Source organism: Abramis brama (assembly GCF_963993115.1).
Source record: "Abramis brama genome assembly, chromosome: 23".
NCBI lineage: Eukaryota > Metazoa > Chordata > Actinopteri > Cypriniformes > Leuciscidae > Abramis > Abramis brama.
Genome location: NC_139985.1, coordinates 8,247,627 through 8,261,850, shown reverse-complemented (window position 1 = coordinate 8,261,850; position 14,224 = coordinate 8,247,627). Strand labels below are relative to the sequence as shown.

The following is a 14,224-nucleotide window of genomic DNA, read 5'->3' as shown; positions in this document are numbered from 1 at the left end:
GCATACCCTGAGGACCATAAAAGTAGTCCATACACACTATATAGTGCAAGACTTTTGAGCTCAGAAATCTCATTTGCAATACCCAATATTCAAGCTTGGCGCTTCATGATCAGTTAAGAGACATGATATAGCACTTTGATGGAAATCAGTATTGTCTAGTGCTAATACGATTTTAAACCTGTTTTGGAGAGCAATATTTATCAGTGAGTGATGCCTTTTTGCTCACTTCCTCCAACAAAGCTTTCATTTTTGGATGAACCACTCCTTAAATTCTTTACAACATCCTTTCCCATTCAAAGGCTGGAAAACACAATCCTTAGACACTTTAAGGAGGCCACAGTATGATAAATTTATTAGCCATATACTCAAGCAGTTAAAGTCTCAGAGAAGGCCGTTACACACACTTTGGTTTTGTGTGATTCTGAGAGACGGCACCATGAATCATGCATCATCTGACTTGTATGTGTTTAGTGTGCATGTGCTTGTGTGTGTGTAATGAATGGGTGTAGTTTTGATGGCACGGCTGTTAGTCATGATGAGCAGATCAATACTGCATATCTTCATCCCACACACACTTGCTTTCTATTCTTTCTCTAGAAGAGGGGTGATACAGATAGGATGGCTAGATGGAGGGATGGTGAGAGGGCCAAGCTTTCGGATCGATATTCCAGCTGCGCACGGACTCTGTGCTTTCAGAGTTCACATTCACATATCTGTACATCACAGGTCTCAAATGATCCAACAGAGCATGTTGTCATGCATTTCATGTGTTACGTCTTTCAGCGCTTGAGTTGATCTTTGAGATCCTCATCTGATATACAGGATAAATCAGCCAATTTGTTCCAATTACATCAAGAACATGAATCTTTAACCCTCTGGGGTCTGAGGTGTTTTCTGGGCCCTGGAGGTGTTCTGACATGCTCTGACATTTGTTCTTATTTCTGTTAATTGTGACATTTTCATGGCTAAAGTCTGATTACACTGTATTCAGCACAAACACTGCTACAATAATATGTCAGCAGCATGTATGTAAAAGTTTGTAGTTTTGAGATAATGACGTTTATGCGTGGTTTGTGAAAAAAAATTGTCACTGAAATTAGGTCATGAAACCCATACTGATTATTTCTTCACAAGATTTTTGAAAATTGTATCACGTAGCCTAGAATATTTGCTCAAAAACCATGTGAAAATCATCCTGACAACTCATTCAGATAAAACAATATATCGATTTTAAATTTGTAAGACATGTTTTGTGTAAGAAAGCTTTATGCAAGGAGGCGTGAACACATCATTAATATTGATGGCTTTCACACCTGAGAAAGACAAAGACCCTACCATAATGGCCCTATCATTATGAGGAACCTTGCACAAAGAATGAGGAGATTTAAAAAAGAATGACTTTTTGATTGTTTGGATTTATTTACAACACAACATACAAAGATACAAACACACAACAAAGGACAAAAAAGCACATTATTTAACACACTGATCTAAAGACAGAGACTTGAACAGTCACACACCTTTGTGCCATTCCTGAAACATAGTACATACCTGTCATTTCCAAGGTGTTTGATTTTCCATTTACCATGTTCATGTACTCATGTGAATGTTGAAGTCAGCAGGACTCATCAGTGGGGCATCTGGTCCCTGTATAAAAAATAAAAATAAACACCTGTGAACATGCAGATATCAAGAGAAACTATAGGGCTCCACGATTTTGGGAATACATTTTAGATTTTTCTGGTTAAAATTGCGATTTAAAATGTACAAAATACACACACACACACACACACACACACACACACACACACACACACGTATATAAACAATGAACACCAGGTTTGTTGCTCTGCACGGCATATACGTGCAGTGCTGCATAAAATAATATTAACAATAGCCGATAACAGGCGGCCCATACATCGTTAAAAAGGAACATATCAGTAACACTACACTAGAGAAAAATATATTGATTATCATATGTTACCTCAAATGTTTCCATTCGTTATTGCGTTATGAAATGAGATTGGAGTAAAAACATGAAGCCTAATGCACAGCGCGACTGACTCAAACTCAAAATGTGCAGAGAACATATACTGAAGCGATCGAGCAGTTCCAAACTATGAAACATTATTGTTACCATCTACGTTTGAGCAGATATCCACAAACAAAGGAATAAAAGTATTTAACAGTAAACTCAGGTCTAAACATTATAATAATCACCATATTAGAGTAAACACTCATACTAGCCTACTTTTATCATGCTGTTTTATTATCGAAAGCTTCCTTGTGTCGTACATGTATATACATTTAGCATTGAAAGGTTGCCTCTAGTTCACATTTCAACATGTTTCTGTCTATATATAGATAGCCTACATATACATGTACGACATAGGCTTCATGTTTTTACAATGTACAATAACATGCTTACTATTAGGAGTGGAAATGTCTTACCTTAAAAATCTTCTCATCTTCAAATTGCGTTCTTCTAATTCTTCTGAGGTAAATCCAAGGAAAACAGCACAGCACAAACACAGTCTCGACGAAAAGCAGAGAAATATGTTACTGTAGTCTCTGATTCTTTGTTTTGAGGTAATGAGGGCGTTTACAGGCCCACGTGGACTATTTGCATGTCAATCGCTCGTGTGGGCGTGGTCACATTAGAGTTAATTAGCTCAGACTGGAGAAACTATGTCGTTGCTTTCATACGGATTACTTAAAGAGAATATTTGTTTTTGATATGATTTACATCATTTAAAAGTTTTAGCCATTTCACATTTTGCCAAATCAAATGTATCCGCTCCAGAGTTTTAGCATAATTAACAGTTAATTGTAGAATATGATAAATCATGTCTCTACTTCCTCTTGGTCTTCAGGCTCATTTGACTGTTTCTGTCTAATTTTCTCTTGTTTTTCTGGCACTTACTGTCTATTTCTGTTGGCTGCTGTCTCTAATTTTATTATTTGCATTCTTGTTCTGTTTTCTACTTTCTCCCTTCACTCTCCACTCACTAAAGTGTCTGAGGAGAGTGAACCTGCGGAAGAGCCACCCAAGTACAGTAAGTGTGTGTGTGTGTGTGTGAGCTTGTAGGAGAGCAAAGTTTTTCTGTATGTGGCTCCTCCCTCCCAACACAAGCCCTCCCCCATGGTGACCCCACCTATTGGCTGTTTAAAAGAAGACAGATAGTAATACTCATTAGCACTCTTCTGAAACCTAGTGAGCTGACTTGTTGTCTGCTTGCCTACATAGACAACTGCCTTAGAAGGCATCCTGACTGAAATGGAACCATAAACACACTAAATCATTCAAAAGTTTGGGCTCAGTAAGAATGAGGATCAACAAGGATACATTAAATTCCTTCAATGATACATTAGATTAAAAATGACAGGAAAGACATTTAAAATATATTTAGCAACACAACTGTTTTCAACAATTGTTATAAATGTTTGAGCACAAATCGGCATATTAGAATGATTTCTGAAGGATCATGTGACACTAAGCCTGGAGTAATGGATGTTGAAAATTTAGCATTGCTTTCACATGAATGTTACTTTTTAAAATATTTTAAAATAGAAAACTTATTTTAAATGGTAATGTTTCACAAAATTACTGTTTTAATGTGTTTTAGATTAAATAACCACAGCCTTGTTTTTTTTGCATATTTTTGATTTTTGAGCATAAGATAATTATTTCACGAACATTAAACAATCTTACTGACCCCAAACTTTCTGAACATTCTGGAATTGCCTTTTCCACTAAAACAAGTAACGTTGCCTTAGGTTGACCAAAATGTGTCACATTTGCCCTTGCATTGCACTCTCTGTAGGTAATTTACTAGGTTGGAACATAGTTAATGACTGTATAACCTGTGGAGCCTGTAGAAGTGCTGTGTAGTCACTTTGACTTTCTATTGCAATCACTAGCCGCGTCTCCACTGTCGGGCCTAAAGCGGGCGTGCTAGTGCGTGTCAGGGCTAGTCGCGTTTCCACTGTCACTTCCAGGCTTGATCGGGCCTCGTCAGGGCTTCCTCTGGGCCAACGGCCAGGGTTTTCTGGCCTGATGAATACCTTGGTCCAAAGCGGGCCAACTCGGGCTTAAGGAGTGTTTACGAACAGAGGAGTTTAGAGACGTCAGCACCGCGGATGATTCCATATACCAGCTAAAATCAGCATTAAAGACTTTTAAAATCATTTTAGCTCAAAACTCACTTTCATGTTTGAATTCCTTCTGTTTGTGATCCGATGTGGATTCTGATCACCGTACGGTATAAGGCAAAAATAGGACTGCACGCAAACCATTACCATAGTAAACATGGTAAATATGGACCGCTTGATAGCTCCGCATATTTCATAAAATAAAGCAACTCCTGTTTTTCAAGAGCTTCCTATGTTTTTCTGCCTGAAAATAGGCCTATAACTATATTGGGAGAGAGTGTCATAAAGCTCCTCAGGTCATATTTTTGGTGGCATATTTGTAGGAATGATCATTCTTTCTAAATGTGATGTAAATACAGTGGGGAGAACAAGTATTTGACACGCTGCCGATTTTGCAGGTTTTCCTACTTACAAAGCATGTAGAGGTCTGTAATTTTTATCATAGGTACACTTCAACTGTGTGAGACGGAATCTAAAACAAAAATCCAGAAAATCACATTGTATGATTTTTAAATAATTTATTTGCATTTTATTGCATGACATAAGTATTTGATCACCTACCAACCAGTAAGAATTCCGGCTCTCACGGACCTGTTAGTTTTTCTTTAAGAAGCCCTCCTGTTCTCCACTCATTACCTGTATTAACTTCACGTGTTTGAACTCGTTACCTGTATAAAAGACACCTGTCCACACACTCAATCAAACAGACTCCAACCTCTCCACAATGGCCAAGACCAGTGAGCTGTGTAAGGACATCAGGGATAAAATTGTAGACCTGCACAAGGCTGGGATGGGCTACAGGACAATATGAAAGCAGCTTGGTGAGAAGGCAACAACTGTTGGCACAATTATTAGAAAATGGAAGAAGTTCAAGATGACGGTCAATCTCCCTCGGTCTGGGGCACCATGCAAGATCATACCTCGTGGGGCATCAATGATCATGAGGAAGGTGAGAGATCAGCCCAGAACTACACGGCAGGACCTGGTTAATGACCTGAAGAGAGCTGGGACCACAGTCTTAAAGAAAACCATTAGTAACACACTACGCCGTCATGGATTAAAATCCTGCAGCACATGCAAGGTCCCCCTGCTCAAGCCAGCGCATGTCCAGGCACGTCTGAAGTTTGCCAATGACCATCTGGATGATCCAGAGGAGGAATGGGAGAAGGTCATGTGGTCTGATGAGACAAAAATAGAGCTTTTTGGTCTAAACTCCACTCGCCGTGTTTGGAGGAAGAAGGATGAGTACAACCCCAAGAACACCATCCCAACCGTGAAGCATGGAGGTGGAAACATCATTCTTTGGGGATGTTTTTCTGCAAAGGGGACAGGACGACTGCACCGTATTGAGGGGAGGATGGATGGGGCCATGTATCGCGAGATCTTGGCCAACAACCTCCTTCCCTCAGTAAGAGCATTGAAGATGGGTCGTGGCTGGGTCTTCCAGCATGACAACGACCCGAAACACACAGCCAGGGTAACTAAGGAGTGGCTCCGTAAGAAGCATCTCAAGGTCCTGGAGTGGCCTAGCCAGTCTCCAGACCTGAACCCAATAGAAAATCTTTGGAGGGAGCTGAAAGTCCGTATTGCTCAGCGACATCCCAGAAACATGAAGGATCTGGAGAAGGTCTGTATGGAGGAGTGGGCCAAAATCCCTGCTGTAGTGTGTGCAAACCTGGTCAAGAACTACAGGAAACGTATGATCTCTGTAATTGCAAACAAAGGTTTCTCTACCAAATATTAAGTTCTGCTTTTCTTATGTCATGCAATAAAATGCAAATTAATTACTTAAAAATCATACAATGTGATTTTCTGGATTTTTTTCTGTAATAAAAATTACAGACTTCTACATGCTTTGTAAGTGGGAAAACCTGCAAAATTGGCAGTGTATCAAACCTGTAACTACAAATAAACAGAAACAGACGCGAGTCCGTCCTCTTTCTTTTGTGAAATAACGGTAAACTACTTTATTTCTGTGTAACTAATGTGCAATTTTGACACAAATTAATTCATTATGATCAATGTATCACTTTTTATTGTAAACCTGTGGCAAAACATCGATGCTTGGGTTTTAAATCTTCAAGTAGCCTAAACAACAAAAATGGCAGCAAACGGTCGCTTTGCGAACAAAAATGTTCCTTTTTTGATCTCGCTGTTTCCAGTGATTTCTTTCTGATTAGTTTTCTGATAAAACTTCCATTTGTTGGTGAAATGATGGGTTTGTGTGACGTTGTTCCAGAGAGGTGTGTTATGGGCGTGTTTTAGTGAAGCGCAGTTGAGCTTCTGGCCTGACAGTGGAAACGCAGTGTGGTTTTGGGCTTGGTGCTACAGGCCCGGGACTTTTAGCCCGGCATGGCCCGTTTAAAGCCTTGGCTCGCACTGGCCCGACAGTGGAAACGCGGCTACTGTCATCTCTGTGTGAGTGTATAAGGCAGACTCACGCTGGTTTAGCTATATGCATCTGGGTTAGCTGTTTGTGTGAATAGGTCTCTTTTCCTGTAGATTAACCCCACTCCTGTGTTTTTCGAGCCGGTATCCAGACAGCCGTGTTAATTAGTGCACAAGACAATTATGCACTTCTCTCCGGAGACCTGCGTTTACTTCTCTTAATCTGGTGTTATAAATAATTAAACTTGTATTGAAACCCCCTGCTTTCCATCTGCTCATCTCTTTTCTCTTTTTTTTTCTCCATCTCTCTCACTGTCTTTTTTCCGAGAACTGAAGAGGGAGCTGTGTAACCTGTTAGTCACTGACCTCTGCGTTGCCTCTTTTGTTGGTTTTAAAAGCCACACGAAAGTAAAAAGACTATATCAAAATTATTTTATTCACTTTCTGAAAATCTTCATGCATGGTAAGCTAAATATGTACAGTTGAAACTGTGTGTGTGCACAGGACAGTGAGAGTGTGACCTCATTTACCACAGTCACCAGAGCTGTGTGGCTCTAATCTCATTCTTCACAGCTGTCTTGTCAAATACCAATCCCCTTACTCACCCAGCATGACCATTACACACTCATTGGTTGTGCCTCAAAATGTTATGAGCTACCTAGACAGTATTTTGGACATTGTAGTAATGTTCAAATTGAATCTACCTGCTTAGACAGCTTTTTGTTGATATCCAAGATAGCTACCTAGACAGTGTTTTTGGGCGTCATAGACCAGTAAATTGAAGCAATTTACTGGTTGCATTCGCACCACCAGTAGGAACTCTGAAGTGACTTAAACCGGCCAACAGCAAAGTCATTTAAGTGCTGCATTCAACGATGTCAACAACTCCGTAGTCTAAAGGTTGTGAAGTGCCTGGACTTCGGCGTCGGTCCATCTTACCCCTGTTTACCATGTTTGTAGCGTTAGTTTGTGGAGTAAGTGTATGGCGGGTGCTGGTGTTTCATACAGCATGCTTTCGGCCAGTCAGTGTTTACTTGCATCACTGGTAGTTCCTATTGTGCTGGTTTGACCCTATTCAGAAGTAGGAGAAAATTTAGTCCCCCAAAAGGCGTTCCTATAACTAAAATTGCTCCCAGTTCCTGCGGTGCGATCACACATAAAAGCGGGTACTTCCGCCAATAGGAACTATAAGTTATAGGAACTATAGATGCGTTCCTCCAGTGCAAAAGCCCCTATAGATCTCTCTTTACATTGAAGCAACCTATCTAACATGGTTTTGAGCATTATGGCCATTTAAAAGTGTTCCGTTTTCCATTTGGCACAGATTACATCACTCTCTTTCTCTCTCGTCAACAATCAAACATGTTTGCACAGTGTCATCCTACTCATCATCTGACCCCAAGAGTTCAACTTATCATAGAACCCCACAGGTCCTCATTAAATGCGTTTTTCTGGAGTTTGCTCTTTAATTATGCAGTGTTTTCTGTTCAGTTGTGTTTAAGATGAAATGCTAGTTTCTTTCCCAACACGTGATTGACAGTAATGATGAAAAATTAAGTGCAGGCTAATGTGTTCCCACTGCTGTAGACCATTAGTCCGCTTCAAGCTTTGTGTCAGTTCTGTGACTGTGACTCTGTGTTTTTCACACTGGGGTTTTTGAACAGGTTTTCTGCATGCATGTTGAGTGTGGTAATAAAGTGTTATGATGGTTTTCAGCTCGACGTGAAGAGGAGGATCTGGAAGAGAAGAAATACATCAAAAAGAGAGTTAAAGAACTGAAAGTGCTGGATCCGAAGATAGCACAGAACCTCTGTGAGTATTATCCAGTTATTTTATTTTACCTTATTTATTTTGTTTGATTATTTTAAACATTAGCTAGTGTAAAGGTGGTAAACAAATGTATGCTTTTTTTCTCAAAAACGCAACACACACACACACACACACACACACACACACACCCACCCATCTGACATAGACCAACAATGACAAAAATAGTGAAAATAAGCATTACATATTGTAATGTTTTAAACTTGTCTGTTCCTAGCATATTTGATGATTTCCATGCAAGTTATTTCTCTCCTGCTCTTTCTGTGAAGAAAGGTGTGGAAGTCAAAACAGGTTTTCAGGTGTCCTTTTTTTCCCTTGTATCCTTCCATCTCTTTTTCTCTCAGAACCTTGGAGTTCACAATAACACCTGTCTTGTGCTGTTATATACAATGTATTTCGTGTCTCTCTCTTCCTCTTTCGCACACACTTCTCCTTGCACCTGTTTTTCAAACTTTTTTTTTTTTTCTCTCTTTTTCTGTCTGTCAATTGCATGTATTCACACTGATTCATTTGTCCGAGTATCTCCGTGGCAATAAGTAGAGTTCTATAATGAGAGTGGAATGGAGAAATTAAATGTTTCTGAACATCCCGGCAGTCAGATCGCTGTCCCTCACCCTTTTTACCTATTCTGCCATTCACTTACTTGTTTTCTCACCTTCCTTTTATTGCCGTTCTTCTAAAATCATATTTTAACTCAGTATTTGTGACAGATGCAGGCAGGGGTGAATACTCTTACCCTACTGCCTTGATATATGAATGTTATCCTGATTCTGCTGAAGTTCTCGTCTGGCCCTCATCTCTTCTTGTTGAAGTGCGTTTCAATTGCAGAAGAATTCAAGCTCATTCTTTCTTTTTATCAGATATTATCAGCATGCAGTACACACACACACACACACACACACACACACACACACACACACACACACACTTTAAACAGAGTGTGTGTGGACTGTTAATGAATTACTGCAGGGAGCTTTTGATGAAAACTCTCCCCCTCTCCCTTAGCCATTTTCCTGGGGTCATTCCGGATGCCCTATGAGGAGATCAGGAAAATGATTTTAGAGGTGGACGAGGATCAGCTAACTGAGCCCATGATCCAGGTAACATCACCTCTCTTCACCATTCATGACCTTTAAAGCACGCCCATGTTCAGAGAGGATAGCCACAAACATGAGGAATTGTTCAGCAGCCATTTTGACATTAGCCCCTTTCACACATACAGTCTTTACTGGTAATTTACTGGTAAATTACCAGTAATAGATCATGTGTGAACAGGACCTTTTAAAAAATACTGGTTTCCAGCAATTTACCAGTAAGGGAAGTTGTAACGTTGCCAGTAAATTACCAGTAATGTGCTCTGTCTGAACGCGGAATGAAGATTACTGGTATTTGCACGCACAAACGGGATGACTTAAGAAGTCTGAATTGGGCCAATCATAAAGACTTATGAAGATGATGTGATTACTCCGTGCTGTTTACAGTAAGATTTTTTCTATTTTCTATTTTTAAATATGCGCTAAATGATCATCTTTGACCGTTGCGCCACATCTCGCAGTTTTTTCAACGTGTTGTGCTCGAGAACCTGCCTTTTCCATTCATCAGCGCCACGGGTTGGTTACTATTATGTGCGTCTCATTTTCTTAAGAGGAAAAAACGTGTTCTGTTTGATCATCTGTTATGCCTTTCACTCAGACGTCATAAAATGTTGTCAAATTGAACAGATAGACAAACTAAAGCGCTTTTCCTACTGACATCACAGAATTTACCGGTATTTTGCTGATGATGTGTGGATGGTCTCTTACCGGTAAAAAGCCAGAACGCTGTTGCTTGTGTGAACAGCATATTTGTGTATTTACTAGGGATGCACCGATCCGATACTCAGTATCGGTATTGGCTCCGATACTGCCATTTTTGCCGGATCGGGTATCGGTCAGACGAGGCCGATCCAAATCCGATATTGTGCGTATACTATTCAGTGTTATTGTTAAGCCCCACAAAAGGCACACAAACATTATAAAGCACCATACGTTTTAGTGCACAATATTATAAGTGTTCTGAAGCCATTATATAGTATAATGTGAGATAGAAATGAATATTTAAGTCGTTAAATTCAAGATCACGTAAACGTTTCCCTCAGCTGCGGCTGTCAATCATTCTTCATTCAAACAGCGCATTGCGTTCGGTTACCACAGTTAACACGATGAAACTCTCTCCAAGATGATTCAATGTTACTATTATTATACTTGATCTGTAGATAAAGGTCTATGGTTTCGCATAAAACAACTTTATCTTGCTGGACTTTATTGCTGTACCTTAATCATGTTACTTTCTACCGGGTGTCTGTTAGATCACAACACTGGAGTAAAGTCAGAGCACTATTTGTTCTTCACGCGCACAGTAACTGAAATTTAAAACTGTTAAAAGAAAATGCTGAACAGACTATTGCATAGATAGATTCTGTATAATAGGCTACACTACGCATCAATATGTATTTTCTTTGTGCTTTAAACTTTTCAATGCGGACTTGACGCGCTGCGCGCTGTGACTCATGTTGCTTCAAGCGCATCATTCTGTGCTCGGGATGCGCATAAGTACTTTGTGCCGCACTGTATTGGAGCCTTTCATATCATAATACAGTGACGCAATAAAAGATTATTAATAGCCGTTCTTGTTCTGTCCTATCTATCATATGTTGCTACCTCATTAAACAGCTGTGCTATACATTTATTACTCAAATGTCTCAATTTTATAGTAGGCTATATATAAAAGAAAAGAAAAACTGTGCTGGTATCGGATCGGTATCGGTCGATACTCAGAATTTTTGGTATCGGATCGGATCGATTCTGAAAAAATGGTATCGGTGCATCCCTAGTATTTACCGGTAAAGACATTCTGGTAATTTTACGGTAATTTACTTGGATTTCAGTTTGCAAGGTGCCATTGTCCAGAGCTGTGTTCTACGGGACTTATATAACTTGTATACATGGTAAAATTTACATTCATTCATTTATCCAAAGAGAATTACAAATGAGAAATACAACAAGCAATTCATCTTAAGCTGGTAGTTACATGAGAAGTGTTTGCAATTCAGACTGGGCTTCAGACTGGGTCTTCTGAATACTTCTCAATTTCAGTTATGAACACATTCACAATTCCGGAATCGAATACTTGAGGTCAGGAATCGGATACTTGTTATAAAATTAAAATTGATTAGTTTGTCGCGCTGTTTTCTGTGCTGCGCATACATCCAAAGCACACTCACAGAAAATATTTTTTTAAATCATTCAAGCGCGAGACGACTCGCACTGTTTTATGTGCTGCATACACATCCAAAACGAGCGCACAGAAAAAAGTGATTTTAAAACATTCAAGCGCGAGAGAGAAACAACAAAAGATAAAGAGAAAAATCACTCGTTCTTGACTGAATAACTTTTTTAACTATATTTGAAATTTATATAAAATTTAAAAAATATATATTTATAAAGTGCAGTGTTATTTTACATTTGATTACAGTTTCTGTACCTGAATATCGTATCTTTGTTCAGTTGTATCTATTTGTTTTGATTGCTATTTTTTGTTCTTTTTTTTATTACTGAGTGTTTACTTTTCTTTAACAATGCTTGAAATGTATATTAGTTAGGCTAGTCGTTTTTCTGTGGTATTTTTAAACCACAGGCAGAAGTTCCTTGTGTACGTGTTCTTTAGCTTGTTGATTTTTGTTCATGATATTCAGCTACAATTAAATGTTTTGCAATAAGACTAAATGTGAATGATATCTAAGTTTTTTTTTATTATTATTTTATTTTTTACCTTATTGGAATCGAAATTGGGAACCGATAAGAATCAGAATTTTATCACGATAACATTTTTCATATCAGTAGATATTGATAATTATCACGATTAATGTCAAATCTTTATTTCTTTTAACTTTAAAGGCAGATTTTTGCTCCTATAAGTGAAAGTTGTAAAAGTAATAATAATTGTGTTTTTAAACTACACTTTATTGTTAGAACATGACAAACACTTCACGTTTTTGAATTCTTTACACTTAAAGATGAACTGAACTGGAATTTTGAGTAAAGGTGATATAAAAGATGCATTTTATTTATTCTCATTGGTACAATTTTTAAAGTGGCAGAATTTGTTAAAAGGGATAAAATGGTATGTTGAAAATGTTGTTGTTGTTACACGGGCGCCGCCATCTTGGATTTCAACATTCGGCAACGTCACTGGAATGGTAAGCTACTCCGTTGCTAACCAACACTAGCAGAGCAGCCATTGCATGCAGCCCCTGGATTTCGAGTCCATAGTGAGCATTTTTTAGCGACAGTCTATTTAGAGATTTGTACTTATACAACTGGTTCACTGGTGAGGGTTAGGCTAAACCTGAGGCTATTCCGTCAATGTTAAACTTTTCAGGCTGTAGTACAGGGCAGACCGATAGACCAATGGCAAGTACTAACACCACCGATGCTATCTATGTAACCGCAGAGACAGGGCGCTGAAACGCTCACGTCAAGGCAGAGGACAGAGAAGTATGTTAACTGTTATCATGATAGCAAGCTAAGCAAAGGGCTGGATGTAACGTTGTCACATACACAAACCATATTGTGTTCAATATAGCTTTATAGCGTTCAACAAAACTGAGACACTCATTCATTGAAATTGAGTAACAAAATCAAGCTATATACCAAACGATCCAACCTAGGGAAAGAGCTAGCAGCTAACGTAAACACGTTGGAAGCACTTTTGTCAAACTCCACAAGCTAGCCACCACTCCGACCATATAAACCGTATAAATCATGACTCGTCTCGATAATAATGCGTTTACTAGCTGCTAATAAAACCACAGCAGGTCTGTCTGTAAACAGATTCCAATGTCCTACCCACCCTGAAGCTAGCTGATGTCCATCGTCTCAGGGCACATTGTTGATACAGAGGGAGTTCAGGTTTTTTTTTATTGTTTTTTATTGTTTTTTTTTTTTACGTTTCTTCATTCGGATCCATTTGCGATCCATTTCATTCTGAATAAACAAACAACGCAGTTTACATGCTTCATCCTTGTTGCATTATTCACTAAGATAATAATTAATAAATGCACGCACAATTATCCGTTAACTTGATAAATGTTGCAGTCAGATATGTTTTATGCACAAACAAATGCCTTTCAACGTACACAATTCAGAAGTAAATGAATATGCAGCAATTTGTACAAATAGAGAGTCTGTAAGCCTACTATACGTGTTGTAGCCATTAAATAAGCTCATTTAGTTTCATTAAAATATTATTTATTTTTTTATTATTATAATTTTTTTCATCTATGTTGAATATAAAAAAGTTAACAGCATGAGTAAGATAGGATATGCGCAATATATCGAGAGATATGGAGCGGGTCAGACATGATTTTGACCACTTAATTAAGATTTGCATTGTAGAAAGCCTTTCTTTAAAGTGAATTTCGTTTTGTATAAATTGTATCTTAATTTTAATATTTTTTTCATCAACCTGTATTTAATAAGCAAATATAGCAGACATTATAATCATGGAGGCGTCCGCGCGTCCACTTGCATTGCACGTGAACTGGAGCGCATCTCATCCTAACTTAACCGAAACTCAGTGTATGCCTTACACACATGAGAAATATAGAAAGCTTGAAATGTCTTTAAACGAAACAATTCAAAACGAAAATAAATAGGCTAGCCTACTCTCTGATTATGTAATGATGTGCATTTCTCTCTATAGGCGCGTTCACTACGGAGATGGCGATCGTCAGCTTAATCTTTGCAGCCGACACTGTTTATTAATATAAATAAATGCATGTGCGTCACCGGATTTACAAATGCACATCTTGCTTGTT

General features: G+C 38.6%; 1 protein-coding gene across 3 annotated transcripts in view; it reads left to right on the top strand.

Annotated features, from left to right (window-relative positions):
• Positions 1 to 14,224, top strand: part of diaph3 (diaphanous-related formin 3) — a 339,063-nt gene that overhangs the window by 202,114 nt on the left and 122,725 nt on the right. For 2 of the 3 annotated variants that reach the window (XM_084101805.1, XM_084101804.1), the window contains 2 exons: positions 8,257 to 8,352; positions 9,373 to 9,467. In XM_084101805.1, coding sequence (XP_083957931.1) covers positions 8,257 to 8,352; positions 9,373 to 9,467 — 191 coding nt within the window. Of the gene's footprint in view, positions 1 to 3,014; positions 3,057 to 8,256; positions 8,353 to 9,372; positions 9,468 to 14,224 lie in introns of all 3 variants that reach the window. The other variant, XM_084101803.1, reaches the window with a different exon arrangement.